The 25,166-nt window shown below is 45.5% G+C and overlaps 1 protein-coding gene across 1 annotated transcript in view; it reads right to left on the bottom strand.

Moving 5' to 3' along the window:
• Iqca1 (IQ motif containing with AAA domain 1) overlaps positions 1–25,166 on the bottom strand; it is a 110,826-nt gene that overhangs the window by 75,282 nt on the left and 10,378 nt on the right. Inside the window, exons 4-6 of the mRNA XM_040753052.1 lie at positions 22,737–22,928; positions 21,133–21,204; positions 11,638–11,843 (exon numbers count right to left, since the gene is read on the bottom strand). Coding sequence (XP_040608986.1) covers positions 11,638–11,843; positions 21,133–21,204; positions 22,737–22,928 — 470 coding nt within the window. The remainder of the gene's footprint in view (positions 1–11,637; positions 11,844–21,132; positions 21,205–22,736; positions 22,929–25,166) is intronic.

Raw genomic sequence — 25,166 nt, 5'->3', positions numbered from 1 at the left:
TGTGTGTCTATGTGTTTGTGCATGTGTGTGTGTGTAAACATGCGCATGTATGTGTGTATATGTGCATGCAGATGCATGTGTGTGTGTGTGTGAACATATATATGCATAGGTTTGTGCCTGTGTGAGTATATAATTTATGTGTGTATGCATGTGTAGGGGATGTGCATAGATGTGTGTGTGTGTGTGTGTGTGTGTGTGTGTGTGTGTGTTGGAAATTCAGGGTTAGGGTTAGGGTTAGGGTTAGGGTCTTGAATTTCTGATACTCTGGTTTCAGCCTCCCTGAGTAGGTGGGATTACAGGTCTGTGCCATCAGATCCCTCTCTGCTTTAGGACTTTAAAGGATGGTTATAGCACCATGCTCTTGTCACATAGGGTGGAGGAAACTGAGGCAGGCAAGCACACTGCCCATGTATACGTCAATAAACTGAGATTTAAATAAAGCTTCACTCTAGATCAGGGAGCAGTCGGGAGACTGGGTGGAGTTTACTGGAAATGAGGAAAGCTGTGTGGGAGCTGCCATTAGCTACTCCTTCTATGGGGGTAAAGTAGGAAATCCCCTTGGAGTGGCCTGTGAGATGCCTCATCAGATAACTTCCTTGGCTCCACCCCGGCCAAGCCTGGCTATCTGAGTTCAATTTCTGGAACCCACGAGAAGGCAGAAGGAGAGAACTAACTCCACAAAGTTGTCCCCAGCCTCTCTCCATGTGCTATGGCATGAGCACACACCCAAATAATAATAATAGTGATAATAATAACAATAAATAATAATAAATTAAAAAATCTCCAAGGGGACTAGGGCATTTCCATCTCTGCTAACCTTAGGTTTGTTATTTTAAAAATAGGAACCTTGTGCCCCAGAGACAATTTTTGTATTTCCTTTGACTTCTGGAAATTCTATAATTTACATGTCACAAACAAAAGGAACAATGATAACTTCTTATAAAATTACTCAGTGACTAATGCTGTCTTTCTCACTAAAAATATGATGGACATTAGCATTGTTTCGCTGCTCTTTTATCTGAACAAGCTGAAGGGAAACACTCTGGCCTCGTATTTTTCTGTTAACAAACGGGAGGGGTGGCGCACTTGGTAAAGTTGGGGTCTATTAAAAATTTATGGGTATTGTCAAAAATTCTCATACAAATGTGCAAATGGCCAGTCTGGAATTCACAGTGATTTAGAAAGCTCAACTCCTCAAATGATGAATTTCCCCCTGAGGCCCGACACCAAGCTTCAACGGGTCTCACCGTCTCAGACGCACAGGACAGAGATTTATCTGTGTTTCATCAAGTATGAAAAATATATGGATGGAGGGGTTTCCGGCCGGTCCCCCCAGCCATCCAGCCACCTCCATTAATGTCAGCAATCCCATAAATTTCTCGCAAGTTCTAAAGTGAGCAGCTTGTGCCACTGCACAGAAGCCTCTGAAGGTGCCACTCGCTGCCTATAAAGTCACAGACACTCAATAAAGGTAATGGCCTGCACATGGGCTTGATTACACAGCCTCCTTGGGACCCAAGTGGACCTGTGCTCAGACGAGCACTGGAGAGCCCTGTACACCCAGTTTCTTGATCCCCTAGTGCTGGATAAGAGGGTCCATCTAGTCATAGACACCTTGCTTATTAGCAGATGTTATTAGTTGGTACCACTCCAGATCAAGGTTTCCTTCTTGGTCCAAGAGTATCATCTTGAATTCTGCTCATTTGCACGTGACAAGCACACACACACTCCCATCTAGCCAGCTTTCCCTTCCCTTTACAATTTAATTAAAAGAAATACAATATTAGGGATCACATGAGAACCTGTGTTGGTTTGTTTCTCTGTTGGGAAAGTGACAAGTAGATCTGACTTCTACTTTCCTGTCCCAAATGCTGTTTTTGTAGAATTAATATTCAGGACAGAGCTGACCCTGTTGGGAGAAAAGCAAAAGCTTTTCTTCATTGCTATCCTGTCCCTTCCAGACAAGGCTCAAAACCCAGCCAGCATCTTCCCCGTCCCTTCCCCAGCAGAAGGAGTTTTTGTCTGTCCTGTCCTTTCCCAACCCTCTGTCCTTTTTTTGATCAAGTGGTAAGTGAGTATCACTAGGTTTACAAGACATAAAAGTGGGCAGTGTTTACCCAATCATGGGTGCAGAAAGGAAACACTTCAGTCTGTTCAGAACTGGAAGGCCCTGAGTGCAAAGACCCATGTGTGTGATCTGTTACCACGGTGTTACACACACTGCAGCATAAATACTTAGACGTTAGTATTTAAGCCACGTCTAAGCCCAAGATGAGTTTTCATTTTTCAGATGGTGTTGGGCCACCCTTTGGAGATAGGGCCGTTAGTGGCCACCCTGCTTCTGTGAGGCCATTGCCATGGAGAAGACTACTCTTTCCTTGCAGTCTGTAGGGTACATTGTGAATGCAAAGTGTCCAAGGCTTTTACTTGGACTTATTTCTGGGTCTAGACAAAGGAAATTAGTCTACTGCATTTGCTGAAGAGCCTAGCATCTGTCTTTCAGTGAGCTCTGGTACCTGGATTGGGGACCACAAGAGCCCTGGCTTCTGGCAGCTTTTAATTTAATTTACTGTGGTGAGCCACATCAAAACACACGCTTTCCCATGGGTTGTGCACTTGTCCCCAAGGCCTCGGGGAATAGTGCCTGGACCTTGAGTCCTTACCCACCCTTTCTTGGGTCTCCTGTTCAACCTCATACATTTTCCATGAAAGCAATGGCAGGGAGGAAGTTAATTTGACTTCTTACTGAGGTAACCCATACATGTGTTTGTGCCTCCTCTGCTCACCTCAGCTGCTTTTGAAAATTCATGGAATGTGAAATTACACAAAGAATTCACATAACAAGCCCTCGACTAATCTCTTCCTGTGTGACCATCCCCTCCCCTGTCTTCCTTAAACCTCTGTTTCATTTTGAATATAACTCAGGGTCCCTGCAGAAAATGTAGAAACCATGAAGGGCGGGGGAACACAAGTGACAAAGACAGCTCAGCTCCTAACCACCCAGAAGGTACCTGACAGGGGCCGGCTGGTGGCTTCTTTTGATGTCATTGAATGTTCTCAGAGGGAAGCGCTGACCTTTCCCTGGAGACCACCCTGGATCTGCACAATGCTAACACTCCTAAATGTCTCTCCCCTGTATCTTCATCTTCCATCTGCTAGTCACTAGGTGGACTTCCAGCCAAGTTGCCCAACTTCCGTAAGTCAGCAACGTCTCATGTGAAATAACTAGGACCAGCCACAGCCAGCTTTCTCATGTCCTGGACTCTCCTCTTCCTCCTCCCCCTCCCCCTCCTCCATCTCATTCCTTCTCTCTCTCTCTCTGGCTCCCTCTTTTCCTTTCAGCTACATTTTATGAAGACATGAAGCAGCTAAGGGAAGAGGAGAAGTCAGGAGTAGCTCGGCTCCTAGGCGGTACCTAATGAGCCCTGTGACTGTGAACACTATTGTGGTTTGACCATGAACTATCCCCCACCGGCTCATGTGTTTGAACACCCAGTTCCCCCATGTGCTGATGTTTTTGGAAGGCTGTAGAACCTTTAAAAGGTGGTGCATCATGGGAGGAAGTTGTCACTAGGCGTGAACTCCGAGGTTTCAGAGCCTGGCCCTACTTCCTGCCATTCTCTCCTTCCTGGCTGTAAACTCCTTTCCTCCTCTGCTCCCACGGTTGTCTGGGTCTCCTTAAATTGGAAGTCGAAATAAGCCCTTCCTCATTTACGTTGCATCTTGTCAGTCAGCAAATTTCTGTCCCCTCGCAGGGCCAAAGTGTGGAGACTGTGTTGATGGGTTGGTTCTAGAGTTCCCAATGCATGAGAGAGAAGGCAGGTCAAAGTCTCCCAGACTTAAAATGCCAAAGTATAGCTCACAGAACTGTGTGCTAAAAAGATGGGTATGGGAGGCAGATTTAACATCATTCAAACTGTGTCTCAATTATCAAGACAGGTATCTCATCGCAGCAATGGGAGGTCTGATTCGGGGATTACACAGCACTCAAGATCCTCCCAATCTCAGTTTCATTGGTGGTCTACTGTTTCATTGGTGGTCTACAGTTTCCATGGGGCTACGGGATGGGTTGTCTGTCTACACTGTGTAAAGCATTCAAAGTGATGGCAGGGAAATTAAAACGAGAATGACAGCTGGGAGGATGATTCCAACCGCTTCAACCTCTGGGGCACCTGTAATGGCTATGCGGGCTAATTGCCCTGGTTGTTGTGTAAGGTGTATAGTGAAAATGTGGAAGACTAAAGACCTAATTAGATAGATGCCTGTTAGAGGACGGTTATGAGCACCTGGCACAGACCCCACTCTGGCATCACAGGAAGCAGGAGGGCTCATCTGAGACTGTTAGGACTGAACTAGTGGAAACAGAAGTGGTTCAGGCAGGGACCGCAAAGGTCACAGTGGGGGAAACAGGACTCCATTCCCTCAGGCCAGTGCCAAAGCCAAGGTTTTGCTGTCCACTGAAGACAGCAGCATAGCCAGCAAATTTCTGTTCCCAGCCTGACCCGGCCAGGACCAGGGCATGGGGACTCTGCACTGACAGGTTGGTCTAGTGTTCCTAAAGCATGATGTGAGAGAGATGACAAGGCCTTGCCGCTAAGGTCCCCCAGTCTTGAAATGCCAAAGCTTAACTCAGATAACTAAGATGGGGGTGGAGAGCAGACTCAACTTTGTCTAAATTGGACTTTGATTTTTTAAAACACAAAACCCCTAAATGACCGAAACCTCCTCCAGAAAGAATGAGCGTCTGCAGGTGATGTCCGACAGTTACTCCCATGCCCTGGGGCCTGAGCACATTCCACACTTGCTGCTTTGTGCCCCAACCCTTTTATGACCCCTCTCCCATCTGTGCCCCCTCCCTCTCAGGCCTTCCTCTCTCCACCACCCCCACCAGCCAATCTCTCCTTTGTAGGCTGGTAGGCAGCACTGTGACAAAGAGGTCACAAAATATGCCTAGGTAATCTATGGGGCCTTGGGTAGCATTTCTCCCTGGTGTACAAATAGACTTTGTCTGCCCATCCCACAATGAGGGATGCTCTCAGCCTGGACTCTTGTGGGAGGGCCTAGACTCTGCCCTGGATGACATGATAGACTCTGGAGATCCACCATGGAGGGCCTCATCCTCCCTGGAGCTCAGAGTAGAGATTGGGTGGGGGACTGGGGAGCCTGGTGGGGAGAGATGGGGAGGAGGGGAGGGAGAGGGAGCTGGGATCGACATGTGAAACTTAAATAAAGAAAAAAAACAGAAAAATATGTCTATGGTTGTTGTTGTCAGAGTGCTAGACCCAGGGATTGAAACATGGGGTACTGAGGACATAGCACATGTTCTGAACCATGAGCTGCTTGTCTAATGGAGCACCATGAGTACACGTTATTCTAATGGCATCTTTTTTATTAATCTATTCTATCCTGCCCATGAAGTAGACATTAAGACTGTCCCCATCACCAACACACATTTAGATGAGGGAACAAAGGAAGAGAGAGGGGGTAGGGCTCAAGGACACAAAGACGTAAGTGGTAGAGTGAGATCTGAACCCACAAAGCCTCTATCTAGGGCCTCAGCTCGCAAGAGAGTGTGAGAGCATGTGTGCGCCGGCAGCGCTCACAGTACATTTGTTTGTTGTACACACAGGGTGCGTCATTGTGTCATAACATTAGTAGGCGGTGGTGGTAGCTACATGTCCAGCCAGGCATTTCATTTGATCTTCACAATGACTAGTGTGTCTGCTGGAAAAAAAATGACCTAAGCCTATATGTAAGTCACAGCACTCATGGGCTTGAATATGAAGTGTCAGCCACAGACTCCTGTGTTTGATCACTTGGGCCCCAGCTGGTGGTGCTGAGTCGGAGTGAAAGAAGTGCAGCACTGAGGGTAGGCCTCAGAGTCCCTGCTCCATTTCCTTTCCACTTCCTGCTTCCTGATTACAGATTCATTGTGTCCAACCAGGGCTAGGGTTCTGCTGTCCTATCTTCCCCGCCATGATGAATGTATCCCTTCAAACTGTGAGCCACACAAGCCTTTCCTCTTTTAAGTTCCTTCCTGTAAGAACTTGATCCCAGTGGTGGTGGGAACACTAACATGGGAGCCTGCTAATATGTGAGAAGAGAGGCCATCAGACTGAAGTGACTCCGACACAGTAGCCCCATTTGGAGGGCTCCCTAGATATCAGGGTAATTTTAAACAAGGTAAGTGTTGATTGGTTTTAACTGTCAACTTGCTACACCTATAATAACCTGGGAAGAAAACCCCAGTGGAAGAATTGCCCAGATCAGGTTGGCTTATGGGCCTGTCTCTGGGGAATTGTTTTGATTAGTACTTCACCAAGCCCACTGTGGGTGACACCATTCCCTAGGCTGGGTCCTGATCTATATGAGTGAAGAGAAAGAAGCAGAAGCTGAGAAAGAGCAGAAGCAAGGAGCATGTGCATTATTTTTCTTTGCTCTTGAGTGGATATGACATGATTGATTGCTTCGGGCTCCTGCCTCTGTGACATTTCTGCAGCCTGGCTGTAACCGGACTGTAACCTGGGCTAACAATACAGACCCTATCCTACACTGTTCTTTGTCAGGGTGTTTAATCGCTGCAACAGAAATTAAACTAAGTCAGTGAGCAATGAACAGCAGCGGGCTGAGGTACCAGGAGACTCCCCAAACAAACTTGGGATTTTCATCTGTTAAGACCGGAAGACCCAGAATTCATCACAGTTTCCTGGCGATGTAAGCAGCTTACATGGTGCTGATGCCAGTGAATGGGAGGAAGAAAGACTGTTGCATCTTCAGTGATGAGAGTCAGAGTTCTACAGACTGGATCTCGGTGTTGCAGCCTAGCTGAGCTTCTGTTTCACAACTGCGTTGGATGAGGCTATGCTAAGACCCCTTCATGAGACTTTGCGATGAAGTTCACAACTGAGCCCCGAAACTTAGTGCAGTGGATGGTGACCTCAGGTGAAGACACACACCAAGTACACGCACTTTCTTGAAACAGCTGTACTGCTCAGTGCGGTAGGCATAGTGGAGAACCCTGTTTTTTGGGTTCTGGCCCTGGGGCTAAGAGGAAGAATGAAGGAGAAGCCCAGGAAGTTGGTTGGCTCTTGCTTAGCCAACAACGGAAGCACCTTCTGACTAGTTATGGTTCCCAGACTGAGATCTTGACAAAAGATGCTACTTCAAGTAGCTCACACTACACCAAGGGTGAGGTATACACTGCCACACTCTGCAGGAGGTCTTAGATCCTTAGAGTGTAAGGGACAGCGAGAAGACACACCAAAGAGGGGTGTGGAAGATACTGGCAAGGACCTGGTGCCTTCCTTGGCATAATAATGGCAAATGAGAACCTAGACAGTCATTATTCTTAAAGCAGGTCCAAAGCTTAAGGACCTTTAACACTCACTTGAAGGAAAAAACCCAGCACCAAGACACAGAGAAGCAGATAAACCACAGGACAGCTCAGAGATGAACATCAACAAGCAAAACCAACTCAAGTAAGTTGGGGATACACATCGGTAATCCTTGCACTCAGAGGGCCTTGAATTCAAGGCTATCCTAGACTACAGAGTTAGACCCTGTCTCAAAGAAAAAACAAAAACGGAATTATTCCTCAGCCCCCAAATAATTAAATGAGCCAAGTGGTGGTGGTGCATGCTTTAACTTTTCGGAGGCACTGTTAGGTGGATCTCTGAGTTGCAGGCTAGCCTGATCTACGGAGCAGGTTCCAGGACAGCCAAAGCTACACGGAAAAACCCTGTCTCAAAAAAATGTAAGCCAGGTGTTGGTGGTGCACGCCTTTAATCCCAGCACTCAGGAGGCAGAGGCAGGTGGATCTCTGTGAGTTCGAAGCCAGCCTGGTTTCAGAGCAAGTTCCAGGACAGACTCCAAAGCAATACAGAGAAACCCAGTCTTGAATAACCAAAAAAATTAAATTAATACAAATTCCAAGATCATTAGATAGCCCTTTTTAAACCCACTCTGCAAAATATTAAAAAGATTACAATCAGTTTATTAACTAGTGTACCCATGCAATTGAATGCCAAGCATTTATTAAAAAATTATTTTGGAAAGCATTACAGGGCCGTGGGAAAGTTCAATGTTGGAATTTTAAGCATTAGCAAAAATATGAATAAATAAAACTAATTAAAATATATATGAGAGAGAAAAGAGGAGAGAGATTTGACCAAAAATGTTCACTGTCACTGTTTCCATATGCTGAAACTAAAACTATACGTAGGTTAAATTTTCTTCTTTAAACTCTACCTAAAAAAAAACAAAAAACAAAAAAAAACCTCTATCTCAAATGAATAGGTGTTATTTTTGGAGTTTAACTTTGCAGCAGGAGTGGGAGCGGATGAGAGATGAGGATAAGATTGAAAACAACCAAAAGTCATCATACATGTGTATGAAACTATTACTTTTTGTAAAGCTCCATCTAGGAGGGCTTAGGAAACAAATCATCAGAAGTTTCGGTGTTGCACACCTGTGACCCAGCCCTTGGAGGTCAGAATCACTGCCAGTGACGCGGTGAGCTGGAGCCTGAGGCCAGTTTACACACACTGATCAGACGAGCCCAGAGTGAGCGTCTGCTTATTGCTTGTGCTCCTCGTGATCGGCCGACCTGCCCCGTGCATCTTTTTGGAATTTATTCTGAGAACTAACCGGGCTTCATACTTCAAAAGACAATATTTGCTTTTATTTGCCTTTGATTTAAAAAGGAAAGAGGCAAAGCTCTTTATCAAAGTCCATCAGACGACTTTAATCCAATTATGAAAACAAATTTACCCTCAACCTTACATTACTTCAAAAAGAGGAATTTTTATGCCTTTGTGATTTCTGCCCAGTGTGCCACGAGGGAGCCTCGGACCAGCCCCCAGATGCTGGGGTCAGGAGGAAGTGTCCTCAGAGGACCCACCAGTTGTATCTTCAAAGAAACTCATAAATGCTGGGACAACCCAGCATTCCCAGAGTGACAGCCAGGGCCTCCTGGGACGCAGGTAGGGAAAATAATTCATATACCCGTTGCCATCCTACTTAATTCGATACTGGGAACGACACAGCCACATGTAGAATGACGACATCACCTTATCTACTTCCCTAAAATCCAAGTGTCTTAAATATTTTACATAACACAAGTAGATTGCCTTTGCCCCCTCTCATGTATTTTTAACTGATTTTTAATCATAAAAATAATACTGAAATAAAAGAATTCTCACAGTACAGAAGAAGATAGACTCTAGAGTACCCGCTCTCCTGGGAGTCAGGCTGGAGGCAGCCTTCAGTTTCTGCTGCACCCTTCCAGATGCTTTCCACACATGTGCACAAAGTTTAGGGTGTTGGGTGTGTTGTGAGCACAGGATCCCCTTATCTGCACTTTTGCCTTCTGTGGTTTTGGCTTCGGTGACCCGCTGTCAACAGTGATCTGTGAACACGAGCTCAGAATTCCAGAATAAACACTTCATTCCTTTAAAAGAGTGTGCCATTTGGAGTAGTGTGATAAAACACAGAGCTGTGCTATCCCACATATGTAGTACACACTACAACTACACACACGTACACATTTTATCTAGGAGTATCATGGTTCCCGGTCAAGAGGGAGGCTTGGGACCAGGGGTGTGTGTGTGTGTGTGTGTACCCTTGTTATGTACACACAACAGTGAGCTCACCTAACACCTCATTTCCCATCACATGGCCCAGTATTAAGGTGATAACTGACAGGCATCTGCTCATGCCAGCAAGGCTGGCCAAGCTTCACCCAGGTGTGGTGTTGGGTGTTTGCTGCTTGGCCCTACGCAGGCAGGCTCCATAAGAAAAGAAGTCATGGAAGATTCTTGGGAAGGGGCCATCTGAACTGACCACACATCTATGTAGAAAAGATAATTGACTCGAAGCAACTATTTGAAAGCAGAAGTGCAACTTTCCCTTAGGAGCAGATATGGGTGGAGAATAAGACTGAGACACTGGGTTTGAATATGCTGAGAAACATCAAATTATGTGATTTTTAAGAACTAACACACTATCATATTGCCGGTACCCTATCCATCTTGTGGCATTCTAACAGCTTGACTTGAGGTATAACTGATAGGTGATTAACTGCTCAGATTTCAAGAGCGGGATTTGATAAGTTTTGACAAATGTGTGCATTTGTGCAACCATCGCCAGGAGGAGAAGACAGAGAGACTGGCGGGAAGGAAGGAGGGGGTGCATGCTATCTGCACATTTCTCTCCCAGGATGAGTCCACCTGTCTCCCAGAATGAGTTCTGGACTCTCTATCAAGATCCTTGTTTAAACGCCCCTCCCAGGCAAAGGAAACTTTGCAAATTCAATCAATATGGAATTTGAGAATAATCATCAAATGTGTAGAAATGTCATTTTTAAGAAAGAGTAGAAAAGAAATCTCTCATAAAAAGCATATAACTGCCACACCTAACACCCACCATGAAGTTTTGGATAAAGTTCGACTATCTTGCATGGAACAAGTATTCAGTTTCCATATGAGGGCAATATAGAGAGGTTGAAATGACCTTCCCATTCCCAAACCCACTCAGATGGCTGTGGACAGGGCTTGGCTGTCCAGCTGTTGGAACAAGGCCCCCTGCCTCTGGACAGCTGTTTTCTGGGAGCCTCCCTATGTCCCTTGTTGGCCTCTACACTGACAAGAAGGTGAATGATGAACCGAAGGGAGGTTCCATTGCTTCCGCTGGGTTCTTTTCTGTGAGGGAACTGCTTAAGTCTAGGTCCCCAGAAGGGAAGGATCCCCGGATGTCTTGCTGAGATATGATTTTTCTATTTCTAGCACTTCAGTTTTCTCGTCCCAGTGAGCTGACCAGCACTGGCATCGGTGTGTTCTAGGAACTAATGTTGGGGTGCTATAACACCCCAGCATGGGAAGAGATGTTCAAGTCTCCTTCCTCAGTGCCTGTGACAGGGCATCCTTATTTCTCTCCCTTGGGATAACCTGTACTTTAACACATCTTCAGCATACAAGTTCCCAACCACATTGCATTTCATTTAAAGGCAGTAAGAAGTCTGGTGCAAAAATAGGCTTGGGGCCTTGACCTCAGAACTCCTCGTAACTCAACACTTCAGGGAGTCCTAGGGCCCGGAACCGGCAGTTGCCTGTGACTGACAGAGGACCAGGGACTGAGAGATGAAGAAAGCTCCGAAAAGCAATGGCTTGCTGATTCTCAAGGGAAAGGCAGTCAGGCCTGGTTATTTCCAGTTCCCTGGGCTTTAGGCACACCTGACCATCTGTCCGCTACCCAGTGCCTTCTGCTTTATGTAGTCACGGAGCACTGTGTGGGCCACATTTAAAAAAACAAACAGACCAAGAAGCAATTTAATTTAAAAAAAAAAAACCTTTCTGAATCCTTAGCGTCAGCATTTGACTGTTTCAACATGAAGTCAAGAAACCACACATCTCCATCCCGCGTCCCTTGGTGTTTAAGACCATAACAAGCCAGGTGGCAGCTCGTGTTTAAAATCCCAGCACTCCATCGCTGAAGCAAGAGACTTCCTCTAAGTTCAAGCCTGGCTTGACCTCAACAATGAGATCTTGTCTCAAAAACAAAACAAAACAACAAGCTAATGTACAACAACAACAACAACAAAACCACCCAACGGCTTGAGCCACTCGAGAGGAGACTGATCACCTGCATTCAATGAACCACCGGCGGATCTGGTCCTGAAGTTGTTCCTTGATGTCTGGGCCTTCCATTAACTTCAGCTCCTCCTTGATGGTCACTAAGGCTTCCCGGTAGCTCTGTTCGTGTTTCAGCTGCACCTCATTCCGCAGGCGTGTCACGTGTTCGGACTGGATGATGGCGGCGCTGACTTCGTTAAAGAGAGGAGGTGGCTTCTGGAAAGAAAACCCCCCAAAAGGTTGAGATTCTGAAAGGCATAGGATTGAGGAAAATATTAGGAGTCTGATGTTGTGTCGTTGGAGGTGTCTCACCACAGACACGTTATCAAAAAAACACATCTAGAGTATCAGAACACACCAGTGTGCGAGCCTGAAGAACTCTTTCACTGTGGAGAGAGATGACAGGGTTCACTCCATACCACGGCACACACCGAGGTGGGTGATAGCTCAAAAAACATGTATTCAGATCCAAAGAATCCAGGATGTGTTGGTTATGAACAATTCCAAAACTCTTGGGTAAAATCAATCTTTTATATTTTAAGTTGGTCATCTTAGATAATTTGTCACAGTGACACCAAACTAGTCTGAATAAAGTCACCCACATTTCAGAAACCAAAGTTTTCCCTATTTTCTTGGTCAGTGGAGGAAACATAATGTGGAAAAGGGACCTGTTTGTCACAAAGACTACTAAAAAGGGCTGTGTTCGGATTATTTAGAATGATCTAAAGATCAATTCTCCACTCTCTAAAGAAAGACATTGGGCAGCTTAGTTCAGGTACACATCCCAACACATCTTACAGAATGGTCCTCCTCTGCTGATCTGTCAATCAACAAGTTAGAAAGTGGTTGGTTGGTTGTGGTCCATCCTCTGGGCCCTAACCCTGAGCCATGCACAGCATGTGCACCAGGTTGTAGACAGACATACCTCAAGTGGTGGGAGGATAAAACTCAGTTCTTCTGAAGCTCCAAGGGAGCAATACCAGGTAGATTAGCCCATACCTCTGCAGCAATCTATCCAAGTACCACTTTGGAGACTAGCATGTGACGAGGTAAAGGGGTGTGAAAAGGAGCCAAGCCTGGTGCTTATAATCCCCGAGGTCAGAAAGGCATGAGCAGGACAGCTCTCCCATACAAGGGAAGAGCCTGGCCTCTAGAGCTAGCCAGAGGTTCAACCAAGGCTGTCAAATCAAAAGCAGGGTGACTGGGTACTGAAGTCAGTCTTTTATGGGTCCTGAGAATCAACACACGTTTCTGGAAAATCTGCATGTTGGTATTAAACACTGGTATATTTAAATCTAAAATTATATGGAATAATTAAAGTCAACTGGGTCGGTAACCAAGGTTGACAATACTCAGAGCTCATTACTTCTGAGCTATTCTCCTGCTGCTATTTATATCTGTTGTCTCTCTGGCAACACCTATTGCATTAGTTTGAGTAACTTCTTAGCAGTTTAGGGGAATAGCTTGGCCAGTCCCAGGGGCTGCTGAGATGCCTAGTGGATTAGTGGCTTTGGCACTAATGTCCCAGCATAACCAGGCAAATCAAAGTCCAGACTCAGATGTTCTGGGAATTCTGTACCTTGGTCAGTAGGACAAACAAGCTTCCATGTGCTCGAGAGCACATGCGTGTGCGTACACACACACACACACACACACACAACCACACACACCTACCTCTAAGAAACACTTCTGGACTCTCATGTGGAGGAGATTATATCACCTATCCATCTGCTAGAATTTAGAATCCAATTAAAACCAAACAGTCAAGTGAAACAGAAGAGGAAGATACATGTGTAATACTTCATAAGCGTGCCCACTAAAATCTTTTAAAAAGGCCCGATTTTCTCATTTAGTATGAAGAGTACTTTTTTATTAAGGTGGATCCTGTGACCCTGTGTGTGTGTGTGCGCGCACACACGCACACACACATACAGGTACAAGCATGTATGTATGTGTGCACGCATGCACGCAAGTGTGAAGGTCAGTGGCTCATTTTGAGCATCTTCCTGGAATCTCTCATCTAAACCAGAACTCTTGTATATGGCCATTCTTCTGGAACGTCTGCTCCTGTCTTCACTTCCTGAGAGCTAGGATTACAGGTGGGCCACCATGCCCACCCAGCATTTATGTGGGGGCCGGAGGTCTGAACTCCAGCCCTCATATTTGCACATTAAACACTCTGACCCTCTGAGACACATCTCAGGCCCCTATAAAATCATTTTACAGGCTAATCTAACCCTCTCGTGACTTTGTTGTGCTTTGTCTCATAAGCCTTGCACTGTGTCTCCTCAGTGGTACTCTCATTCATCTTTTGAGGTAGAAATGAGAGCCTGGAGGATCCCATTGGACAGATGTGAAAGCAGAGGTCTCGTGCCAATGAAGATGGCTGGCTCCTTCGCTCTGTGCTGACGGTTCCTCGCTGTGTCATTCAGATGGGAGAGTTCATGCGTGTTTCTCCACATAGATTTTCTCTGGCAAGAAGGCATCAGGGTCATTTGTAACTCCCTCCTCTTGCTGTTTTTGCATTTGAAGGCTCTAATAAATTTGCATCCTGTGCTAACTAGTATCCTGTCCTTTGGACACAAACATCTTATCTTCTTTAACAGCACTGGTCATATGAATTCAAATGTGTTAGCTGGCCACATAAACAGCAACTCATTTAAAAATAAATTGGGGATATTGAAGGGAGAGGGAGAACATAACATACGACGTACTGAAATGCATGGGCTGTAGATTAATGCATGTTAATGAAGGCTCCCCATGTGAGCAAACCATTACATTTGCCAGCTCTCCACAGTTAACGACCCAGAACGGAATAACGAAACCTACATTTCCAGCGAGGTCCTCTGTCAGCAAAAACACACACATTAATAATTGATGTTGCTGAAGAAATGTGACGTGAAGTGATGCTTCCTGAGTTGGCGGGGTGGGGGACAAGACTCCACACTCACCTAATGCCCATGTTTAGCTAATGTTTGACAGGATTCGGCTTTTAAAACCTTTGTTGAAATTAGGAAGGGAAAACGGTCATTTATAAAAACCTGTTTGGTGTATCAGTCCCAAAAGACTGGGAATCGTGTGGTTTGGTACTGGTAATTATCGAAGGAACGTCTGTCTGTGGGGGGCAGTTGTCACCCACACGGGAGGAACAGATCTCAGTTAGTGCCTGTGTCACACCAGCTCTCCGGGGGCCTGCACGTGTGCACTGTGTTTCTGGGAGGCATTTAGATGGGCTGCCTTGACATCCAGGGTTCTGATTTCATAGGAGGAAGACCTTACAACACCCTACTCTTCATCAGGTCCCATTGCGAACATGCCAGCTGGTGGGTGTCCCATCATTTCAGAGTCCCCTGTCTTTCTGTACACAGCTGTGGAGTCACAAGCATCCACTCTGCACAGAGATAGGCAGGAGATCTTTCTCTTGGGTCCTCCGGCTTCAAGGAGTTGAGTGTGAATCTTTAAGACCTACCATTTTAGCCACCAACAATCTGTTAAAGAGTAAAAATGTTTTCTAGCCCATTAGACCCAATCTCTTTAAAATTCCAGTATTTTTAAATATTTCTTATTTAAGAACTATGATAGGATAGGGTGTTGGTGAGCTTTTGGGTCTTTAGTGGTCAAGGCTGAGTCCATCCCCTTGGTGCTCTCATAATTTAAGGTCAGCACTGTGAGGTAAGTTTGAATGATTTACAAATGTGAACTCAATTAGGCCTTACAGTGGCTTTAAGCAGAGAGGTTACTACGGCCATCTTATATGTGAGGTAGTAGAGGCATAGAGATATTAAGGGCCTTGTCCAGGGTCACACAGGCAGGACACATAGTGTGAGGCCATTTTGTCTGATAATAGTTTCTCATGGACTTTGAAGGCAATGTAAATTTGAACTTGGTGGCTATTGCTGAACTGCCTTATGTGGATGTGGTGGTTTTCCATAAGGCGCTCTCCCTGTTGAGTCTGCAACAGCATCCTTTCAAGGCTTCATGGTGACATAAGCCTTCCTGGTCCCTCTCTAACCTAAATGGGTTAAGAGACAAACAAAGAAAATACACTTGCTAGCACTTTAAGGAGGGTGGCATATGATGTTGGTATCTAAGCCAGGATCTTAAGCTTTCTGAACGGCAGAACAGACCATGCCTGGCCAGTGTTTATAGTATGCTGTGAGCTGGACACAGCTTCGCATGACTGGCTCTACACAGGACACTATGTTGGCACCAGCAGACCCAGGAGGCCCATGTGAGCCAGCCAGGCTGACTGGAGCCTTGAGTCTTGCACACAGTTCATGAAGCACTGAGAGACTTTGTAAAGGGGCTCCTGTAGGATGAATGAAAGCAAGCCACCAGCTCAAAGGAACCCATGAGGGACTCCTGGGACCAGAGGACAAAGAAAAGAATTATTTTTGTCATTTAGTATCTCATGACCTCAAAGCTTGGGGCTGTAATTAAGCAGAATATCAACAATGGCAAATAATAATAAATTATTTCTTAATATATAATTGACATATATGAATATATGCATATGAATATATGCATATGAATATATAATCAGTATACATATTCATACATACATATATACATATATGACTTGAAATCAAACTAAGGTGTGTCAGATTAGGTAACTGGATGGTAAAACCCTACTTAATCAAAAAGACAGGACTGGCCTCACCTTTTCTCCAATGCAAGTGGATCATGTTTGTTTCCTTTTGAAACAGAGCCTCTCACCCTGTAGCCCAGGCTGGCCTGGAGTTAGTGAGCATCCTCCTTTTTCAGTGTCCAGGATAAAAGTAATGGAGACGGTGCCTGGCTGAAGTGAGTTTTTAAAGCCACTAAGCACTTCAGGAAAGGCTCCTCACCAGAGGGCGTGGCGGGCCAGAGGCGTGACGTGATGCCTCTGTAGGCTTTCCTCTGGTAGGCCCCAGTATCGGGGTTCCCAGCTGTTGCCTTGGGAATCCCCGGAAGGTCTCTCTGCTACTTAGTAAGGAAGCATCCAGACAGACGCAGCCTCGTGGACTTTTTCAGATCACGTTTTGACAGGCTAGTTTTCAGTTCACAGATTCAGGAGGGTGTAGCAACAGGAACCTAGACACACTGGATCTCTAGGTCTTCATGGTACTTTACACGAGAGCTTAGTTTGAAGTATGCTGTGTTTTTACACATGAACTTTCAGGACTTATTCAAAGTGTCTTGTTTTAAGGGTCACTCAACCATCATTACATTTTATCATTTCCCAAGATGACATCAACCACGTTCCTGTGAGGTATTTCCAACTTCATACTCTTTCAAGGCCTCTCCCTTTAAGCTCTTAGAATGTCTTGCTTGCTGCCTTTGATGGATGTAGTCCTGTGCTGGCCAAAGAGGAAACTGAGGCTCCCAGGGAGGGTGTGTGAGACTTGGGATCCTGCCCCTGACAAGGTACAGAGATGGTCTTTGAACCAAGTCTGCCTCTAAGGTATGAGCTGCCCACCAGAGGCTCCAGACCCTGTGATTGCAGGAGAAATGCTTGTGGCTGGGTGCTGCCTCTGCCAGAACACTGAGGAGACAGGCAGCTCTTGTCATGCTAAAAGATACAGCAGGGGTTCTAAGAGCCTCGGTCACAGGGTGTCCCAGTCTTTGCAGGGGTTAACAAGAATAAAATTCTAATTTAGTAGCCCCAAAGCAGTGGAGAAAATAGCTTGTTTGATGGTGGAGTCTGAAAGTGAGTGAGGTTTATGGTGCTTTCAGGATTCTGATGCTGTTTGTAGAAGTGACAGGCTCTTCCCGTTAATAAGTGTCCCCAGAATTCCTCATTACAATGCAGACAGCGATGGCTTCAGGGTAATGTAAAATATACAGGACTCTGACTGCCGATGGATGGCTTTGAGAGGGCCACAGGAGAGGATGGATTGTGTTCATTAAATCTCCTTTCATGGGCTCCACGTCATCGGCTCCGCCAATTAAAATAGCTCGACATGATTTTTAGACCACTATTTATTTTCCTCTGTAGACTTTATAATCTAAATCTTTAAAATGGCAATATCAAAGCAAATAATTGATATGCCAATGGTTAAGAGAAACATTTGGCTGGGGTAGAAAACAGAGTGATGTCCTTTTGCTCCGGTTCCATTTTCAGAGACCAAGTCGTCACTCCTGGAAGCATGGCCGGCTTGTGGAGGCACAGCTAGGCCAGTTAAACTGCTGGCTTTTACGTTGACAAAATGGATTGAGATGAACACATGGAAAACTGAGATTTGAAATGAGGAGGCAACACCCTCATCAGTGACAGAGTGGAAAATATATTCAATTGAAAACATGCTCTTGCTTTGGGATAGTGGATTTTTTATGGTCATCAGCCAGCAAACTGCAGATAACATTCTTTCAAAAATTGAACCCATGTATTTCTCCATGGTTAAAATTTCAATAGGACATGTATTATCAAGAGACAGCATGCTGGGTTAAAAAGCGTGCAGAGAAAGTGTGCGAGAAAAACACAGCAGGGGAGCTGTTCTCTTTATGTTGCGCAAAAGGCACTGTGGAGAAGTTCTTAGGTTTGTATCTCTTTGGAGCCCAGCACATGGAAATTACAGAAGAAAGGGAGGAGTCTGAGTTATACATGAGCAATCCATCGGTACCAGGACAGGACAGAAGTAAAGATTGAAGGGGGAATGCAACAGTCTTTGGCAATTGCCTGGGATGATGTTTATTTATTTATTTATTTATTTGTATACAGAAGACAGCCAGTAAATGGAGGCTAATGAACACATCGAATAGAAGTTTACTCAAATAGAAGCTGTTGAGTCAAAAGTTTGAACACTGTGAAATTTCATACAGTGCTAAAATATATATGCCATGAATCTTAAGATTGCTAATTTGAATTTTAAAGTAAAAACAACCAATATAACCAGGTTATTTTTTGCATGTATGCATATGGTGTGTGTGTGTGTGTGTGCCTATGTGTCTTTTGCATGTGTGTAGACACACCTGTGCATTTGGGTACATGCCTTGATTACCCTTCACCTTATACATGGAGGCTGGGTTTCTCACTTGAACCAGATTTGACTAGTTTAGCTAGCTGTCTTCTTCCAGGAATCCCTTCTCTCTGCCCCTGCACACTAGGATTACAGGAGGTCTCAACAGAGGGACTGCCCAGTCAGAGTGGCCTGTGGGTATGTCTGTGAGGGATTATTGTCTTGGTTAGTGATTGATACGGGAGTCTCCAGGCCAACCTGGAGCAGGTGACATTTCAGGTGCCACTTAAGTACCATCTATGGCTCACTCAATTTTTAGTGCGTATTTTTAACGTGAAGTCCATAGCCAAGATTTATTTGTTTCTTTCTCTATTTTGACCCAAAGTTTGTTGTCCTTTATACTATATGTCACTTGGGAGAGGGAACAGAAATTGCTTATGATTGAATTTCCAACAATTCAAAAGCATATAAAATAAGCCCCAGTTCCTTTCTATATGAACACCCAGTAACAGCAGCCCTTCATCTGCCTCCTCGGGCCAGTGGAGTGGGGAGGTGACAGGGAGGTGGCAGCAGGGTGTATGCTGAGCAGGTGCTTCCCTGCAGTGGCGGGGGATGGGGGCGGGGCTAGTGTCTTGGTTCACTCTTCAAGTCATCTGCACTGCTCTGCCTATCCCAGCAATGGCGTATGACCAAGGCTACCTCTTGTTGGTAATTTACTCTGTCTCCCAAGCGAAAGTCATTTGTACTTTATCGGTTTGTTTTGTAAGTTTTGCATCGCCCTCTCCAGGGTCTGACTGTAGCTGAACTGCTTAGGCTGAGGGTGTGGACGTGACGTACCTCTCGTCCTTCATGGACAAGTGCTCCAAGCCCCAGGAGCAAGGTCCAGCCAGGCCAACTCACTGTGTGCCGGCATTGGTGCTCAGCCACACCGGTCCCCATTGTGTGGTACATGACACCACCACATCCACCTCCACTGCACTGACTGATCTCAGCTCCACCCTGGTCTCTGGAATGAAGTTTCCGGAATGGCTTTATTGAAGCATGGGGCAAACGCCACGGGCCTTGGTGCCTGATTCTCCCAGGCCTGGACTAACCCAGAGGCTGGAGAACCTGCTGAGCCTCAGCTACTGTAATTGGCTTCATTGAGGTTTCTTACAGCTTCCGTGAGTTTCGATATTTATATTTCCCTAGACGATCTTCTCTGTTCAGTGTCTTCTAATTTATGAGCACAGAGGTTCAAGACACTATCTAATAGTTGGGTTTTTTTTTTAGCCTGTGAGTGTCTGTGGTTATTTATGGTATATTTATATTCCTGTTTCTTCTTTTCTTATTTAGCCTCACCAGAGCTCTCCAGGCAGTTAGCTATTTTCACATATCCAGTCCTTGTCCTGTGAGCTCTGCTGTTTATGTGGTTTTATCTGAGGGTACCAATGGAGCCTCCAGCAACTCGGCTGGCTCTGTGTGACGCACCTGAAGCTTTTGCTGCAGGACTTGGTGGGAATCTGGTATCCTTAGTTAAAAATTCCTTTAATGCAAACTGAGCCTGTCAATCAGTGAGACCCCATCAGGAATGATCACATCTCTGGTGATGCAAGTGTTAGCTGATTTCCTGGACTCTGAAGGGATATCATGGGTAAAGGAGCTGTAATTATGGGATTCCACCGTAAGATAAACAATGCCCAGTAGTTTAGCAGGATCCAGGGAGAGAATGGGTTTCAGTTGAGGAAGAGAGGGCTCTGAAATTGAAGTTGTGGGATTCCCCGGGAGGGCTGGGCTCTGCTCAGGACACGTAAGCCCTATTCAGAAGTCCCATACTCCATGCACAGACTATAAGGGGATGCTGGTGCCCTGCCTCCTGGTCCCTAAATCCCGCTGTAACCCCTCTGAGGAAATCTGTCACTCAGTTTTGACTCATAACAGAGCAATGGTGAAGGTCTGCATACTGTGAGTATACCTTCTTTCCCTGCTGTCCCTAGGGGAAGCAAACTGCCACTTCAGGGTCCGAGAGACCAGGTGCTGGGCTGTCTCCAGATGAGAGCTGACACAAGGAGTGGGATGCTGCCAGCAGCCATGTGACCTTGGAGGCAGATTATTCCCCATCTGAGCCTCAGATGAGACCCCAGCCCCAGCTTGGGCAACACTTAGTCGTGTGACACCCCAGGCAGAGAACTGAGCTGTGCCAGATTCCTGGTCCAGGGACCTGTACCATAACACAGGTGGTTGCCTAAGCCACTGTTTGGTGTTAACACAGCTATGCAGCAATTCATCCATGACCGTGGGAATGGACCCTCCAGCGCCAGCTGGACCAAAGCAATTCCATTCTCACCAGCAAAACACTCATGAAGTCAAGGGCTCTGTGGACACTAGGCAGGAGTGGGTTATTCCAGACTCAACTGCCTGTCTCCCATCTGGAGTACTCTGCATCTCACAGAGACGTGTGAGGGACACTCCCCGACCTCTAAGGTCCCCAGCTGGAAGTCACCCATTCTGTTTCCCCTTCTTTCCACAGACACTCACTAGAGAAGAGGCACAGCCTGCAGAAGCTCCTCTGTAAGGATGGAACTTACCATACCCAGGAATATCATCTCCTCTTCCCTCTCTTTCACTGTTTTCCTGCTTTGATGGAAACCTCGCCAAACCTGCAAACAAATGGATGGTTACTCCCATCAGAAGTTCTCCTGTAGAAACTGCCCAGTCCAAGCATTGTGACGACCAGCCCGCACTGGGATTATTTTTTAAATGTTATGATAACAAGCAACACCTTTCTTTTCTCCCTTCCTTCCTTCCTTCCTTCCTTCCTTCCTTCCTTCCTCCCTCCCTCCCTTCCTCCTTTTTATGTTTTTTCTTTTTATTTATTCTTCTCTCATACAATGCATCCCAACTGCTTGTCCTCCGAACACACACCTCCCATCTCCTCCCAGGTCAATTGCTCCTCTGTTTCCCTCCAGAAAAGAGCAGATCTCATGGGGATATCAACCAAGCATGGAACAACAAGTTACAATAGGATTAAGCACAGACCCTAATATCAAGGCTGGAAGAGGCAACAACTTTATTAAGTTTTTATTTTCTGTGATGCGTGCGAGTGTTTCACCTACTTGTATGTCTATGCAAGACATGGGTACCAACAGCTACAGGGGCCAAAAGAACTCATCACACAGTTACGAGCCAGCACGTAGGTGCTGGGAATCGAACCCAGGTCCTCTGGAAAAGCAGCCAGTGCCCTAGTCACCGAGCCATCTCTGCAGCCTCCACAGACAACAGTTTCAGAGAAGGATAATTACAGAAATGACTCATAGCTGTCTTTGAACCTGACCTGTGATTCTTCAAGAGAAAACTCCAGGAGTCAGAAGAATGAAGCTATACCTAAGGGTAGTACTTCACTGTTTGACAATTAAGACCTTCCAAAGTAACATGGGAAGTAACAACTCAGGAGCTTCCAAAAAATGGTGAAACTAAAGCTTAGCTTAGCTTAGGCCATAGAGATGCAAAGAAAGGGATCTGTCTGTCCTTCCCACTGCCCTCTCCCACAACTACCCAAGCACAGCTGGGGACAGTATTCCGCCTCTCAGGTCTGCAGCAGGTCCTTATATTTATTTCCCTTTTAATTTCATTCTGATTTGTGCCACATGGCTGTAGTTTTCATCTTTCCACAAGCAACCTTGCCCTCCATTAGGGAAAAGACAGAGTACACTAGTAGCAACACTATATAAGAAAAATTCGGTTGCCAAGGCCCCTCTAGAGGTTCTGAACCTTAGTCGCGGTGGCTGGAATGTACTAAGTGGTGAGCTTGTCTTCAAGGCCCCAGGAGCTGCTCCTGGCGTCTCCCTTCTGCAACTGTCTCAGCATGAATGCAGTTTTTTAAAAACCTCATTGTGGGTTTACATCCTCGCTAGATTCTAGCAACATTCTTTCCAACAATTATCCCTGCCCTTTTGGAAGTCTTTGAACATACTGTTCTGCATCTTAAACTTCCTACTTTACAACAAACAAAGTAAAAATGAGATGATGTTTCTCCAGGGTAAGCCAATAAATCTTTGTGGGGTTCACTTAACTCAACACAGCTTTCCTATAGGTAGAGCTTTGGGTTTTGAATTTCAGAGCTCAGCCACGAGGCTGGAACACGTTGCCTGCCCCCACCACCCCCAATCCGGATGTGCCCGTATGTCAGTACTTTTTGAATCTGCAGGGCCGCCAGGCCGGTGTCAGCGAGTCTCTGGCCCAGCAGCTTGATCTCCTTGGCTCTGCACTCCTGGAGGAAGATCTGCTTCATGAACAACGCCCTGAGGCGGCCCTGCCTTGCTCGCTCAGCGATCTGGATCAATTTAACAGCCTCTTCCAATGCCATGCTCTTTACAGTGTATTTCTGCAAAACAAGCAAACAAACAAACAAATAAACAAATCCGGCAAATCAATATTTATACATGTTGAACTAGACCAGCAAGGGCTTCATGGGCAAAGGTGCTTGCCTGCTGCCAACTGTATGCTATGCAACTGTGTTCTAGATTGCTTTTCGGTTGTGATGAACACCATGACCAAAAGTAACTTGGAGCGGAAAGGGCTTATGTCACCCTTTAAGCTTCAGTTCATCATCAAGGGAAGCCGAGGCAGGAGGTCAGGTCAGGAGTATGAAGCAAACACCACGGAGGCAGGCTGCTTGCTGACTTGCTTCCAGGCTCACCTTTAGCTACATTCTGGACAGCCTGAGTCCATCTGCTGAGGGATGGAACAGTGGGCTGGGAACTCCTACCACTAGCCATTAAGGAAATGCCATCCTCCCCACCCCATCCCCGCTAAAAGAGGGAGAATTAGTTTCTTCCAGGGACAATTTCCCAAAGAGGATCTCTAATCCTGAGTGGTCATCTCAGGTCACATGTACATATGAGCAATGTTAAATGGACTCAATAGGTTGTAGATGCATGTATAAATGTATGTATATAATGTCTCCATCGTATATAACATATATAACTATATGTACATACATTCATTTTAAAGCAAATTATAAATATATTTTATATAAATTATATAACCATGTACAATTACATATAGTATGTATAATGTCTATGTATATACATGCAACAATAGTAATTAAAGTAGAGACCATGAAATTGGAATTAGGGAGGAGTCAGAGGAAGAGTTTGTGGGGAGTGGTGTAAACACAGGGCTTACGTACAAAATTCTAAAAACCAAGCCAAAATAAAAATCTTTTTTTCTTCATTTTTTATTTAAGTTAGAAACAAGCTTGCTTCACATGTCAATAACAAAAATCTTTTGTAAAAAGAAAGGCAATCCTTATAGACATGCCCATAGGCCACTCTGATGAAAGAATTTTCTCAGCTGAGGTTCCCTCTTCCCAGATGTGATAAGTTAACAACCACAGTTAGTCACCCCAGACCAGACCAACTCCTTCCAAAAAGAGTGCTAAGTGGCACCCCAAAGGTTTAGTTTCATAGGAAATTAGACCTGAGATGACCAGAAATGTCAAGCAGACATACTTATTAGTGCTGCAAATTCTATCATTTGCTTAATGGAAGAAACAGGAATGGAAACCACGTCTCTGAGATGAGGACTTAGATATATTTTGAGTAAAAGGCAGACATCAGCAGCAGACAGGCCAGTGACTAGGATGTTAAACCGTTCAGAACCTTTGACTTCTGTGTGTGAAAAGGTGGAGGCTGGGGAGGCAACTCAGTCGCTCTCAAAGCTGAGGAACTGAGTTTGAATTTCCAGCAGTCAGCTGAAAATATGGGCATGACAGTGCGTGTCAGGAACCCCAGTGTTGGGGGTACATGCAGGGCATAACCAAGTGGATCCCTGGCACTCAGTGGCCAACCAGCTATCTGAATTAGTCAGGTCCAGGACAGATGCGAGATCTTGTATGAAAAGTAAGGTGGAGGATGATTGAGAAATACACTTGTATGTACATGAATAACACACACACACGCAATGGATGTCATTAAAACAGAAAAGCGTGTGTTCATTCTGCAGGCTGTGGGGTCTCAGGTGAGATACGTAGAAACAGGGCTAGGTGATTGGTATATGCCATTTTAGGGGTGCAGATGTACATAAGCAGGCTTTTTTGGGAGTCTTCAGGGGCCCATCGAGACCTGAATGAGATTAGGCTGAGGTTACTGTTGTCCTGAAAGCAAGGGAGGAATCTGTAACAGAGTAGAAGAGACCCATGGGAGAGTGTGTCCCTGGAGGGGTAGAGGTACATTTGCTGCCACATCCAGCTTTACAAGGGGTCTGAGGGTTTGAACTCAGGTCCTCCTGCTTGTGCAGAAAACTGTTTACTCCCCGAGATATCTCCCAGGCTTTTCTTTTCCCAGTGACGTCCTTCTAGGTGATCCAAATGTCACTCAGTTAAAACTCATAAAAGGCTAGAGAGCAACAGAGAACACAGTTGTGAATTCAGTTTGTTCTGAACTTGGTGAGTTTAGTTTCTGATTTTACCTGGTGAATCGGATAAAAAAAAAAGCGAAACCAGCTATCTGGCTCCTGATGCAATGCATTATCATTTGATCTTTATTCCATATAAAGTAATCATAACACATCACTAACAACCACCCTAAAGGTACATAATCCCTGACAGACCTCCTAGAGC

This window comes from Mesocricetus auratus, unplaced genomic scaffold (assembly GCF_017639785.1).
Source record: "Mesocricetus auratus isolate SY011 unplaced genomic scaffold, BCM_Maur_2.0 Super-Scaffold_100010, whole genome shotgun sequence".
Classification (NCBI taxonomy): Eukaryota; Metazoa; Chordata; class Mammalia; order Rodentia; family Cricetidae; genus Mesocricetus; species Mesocricetus auratus.
Note: the sequence above shows the minus strand (reverse complement) of the source record. Positions and strands in the feature narration are given on the sequence as shown.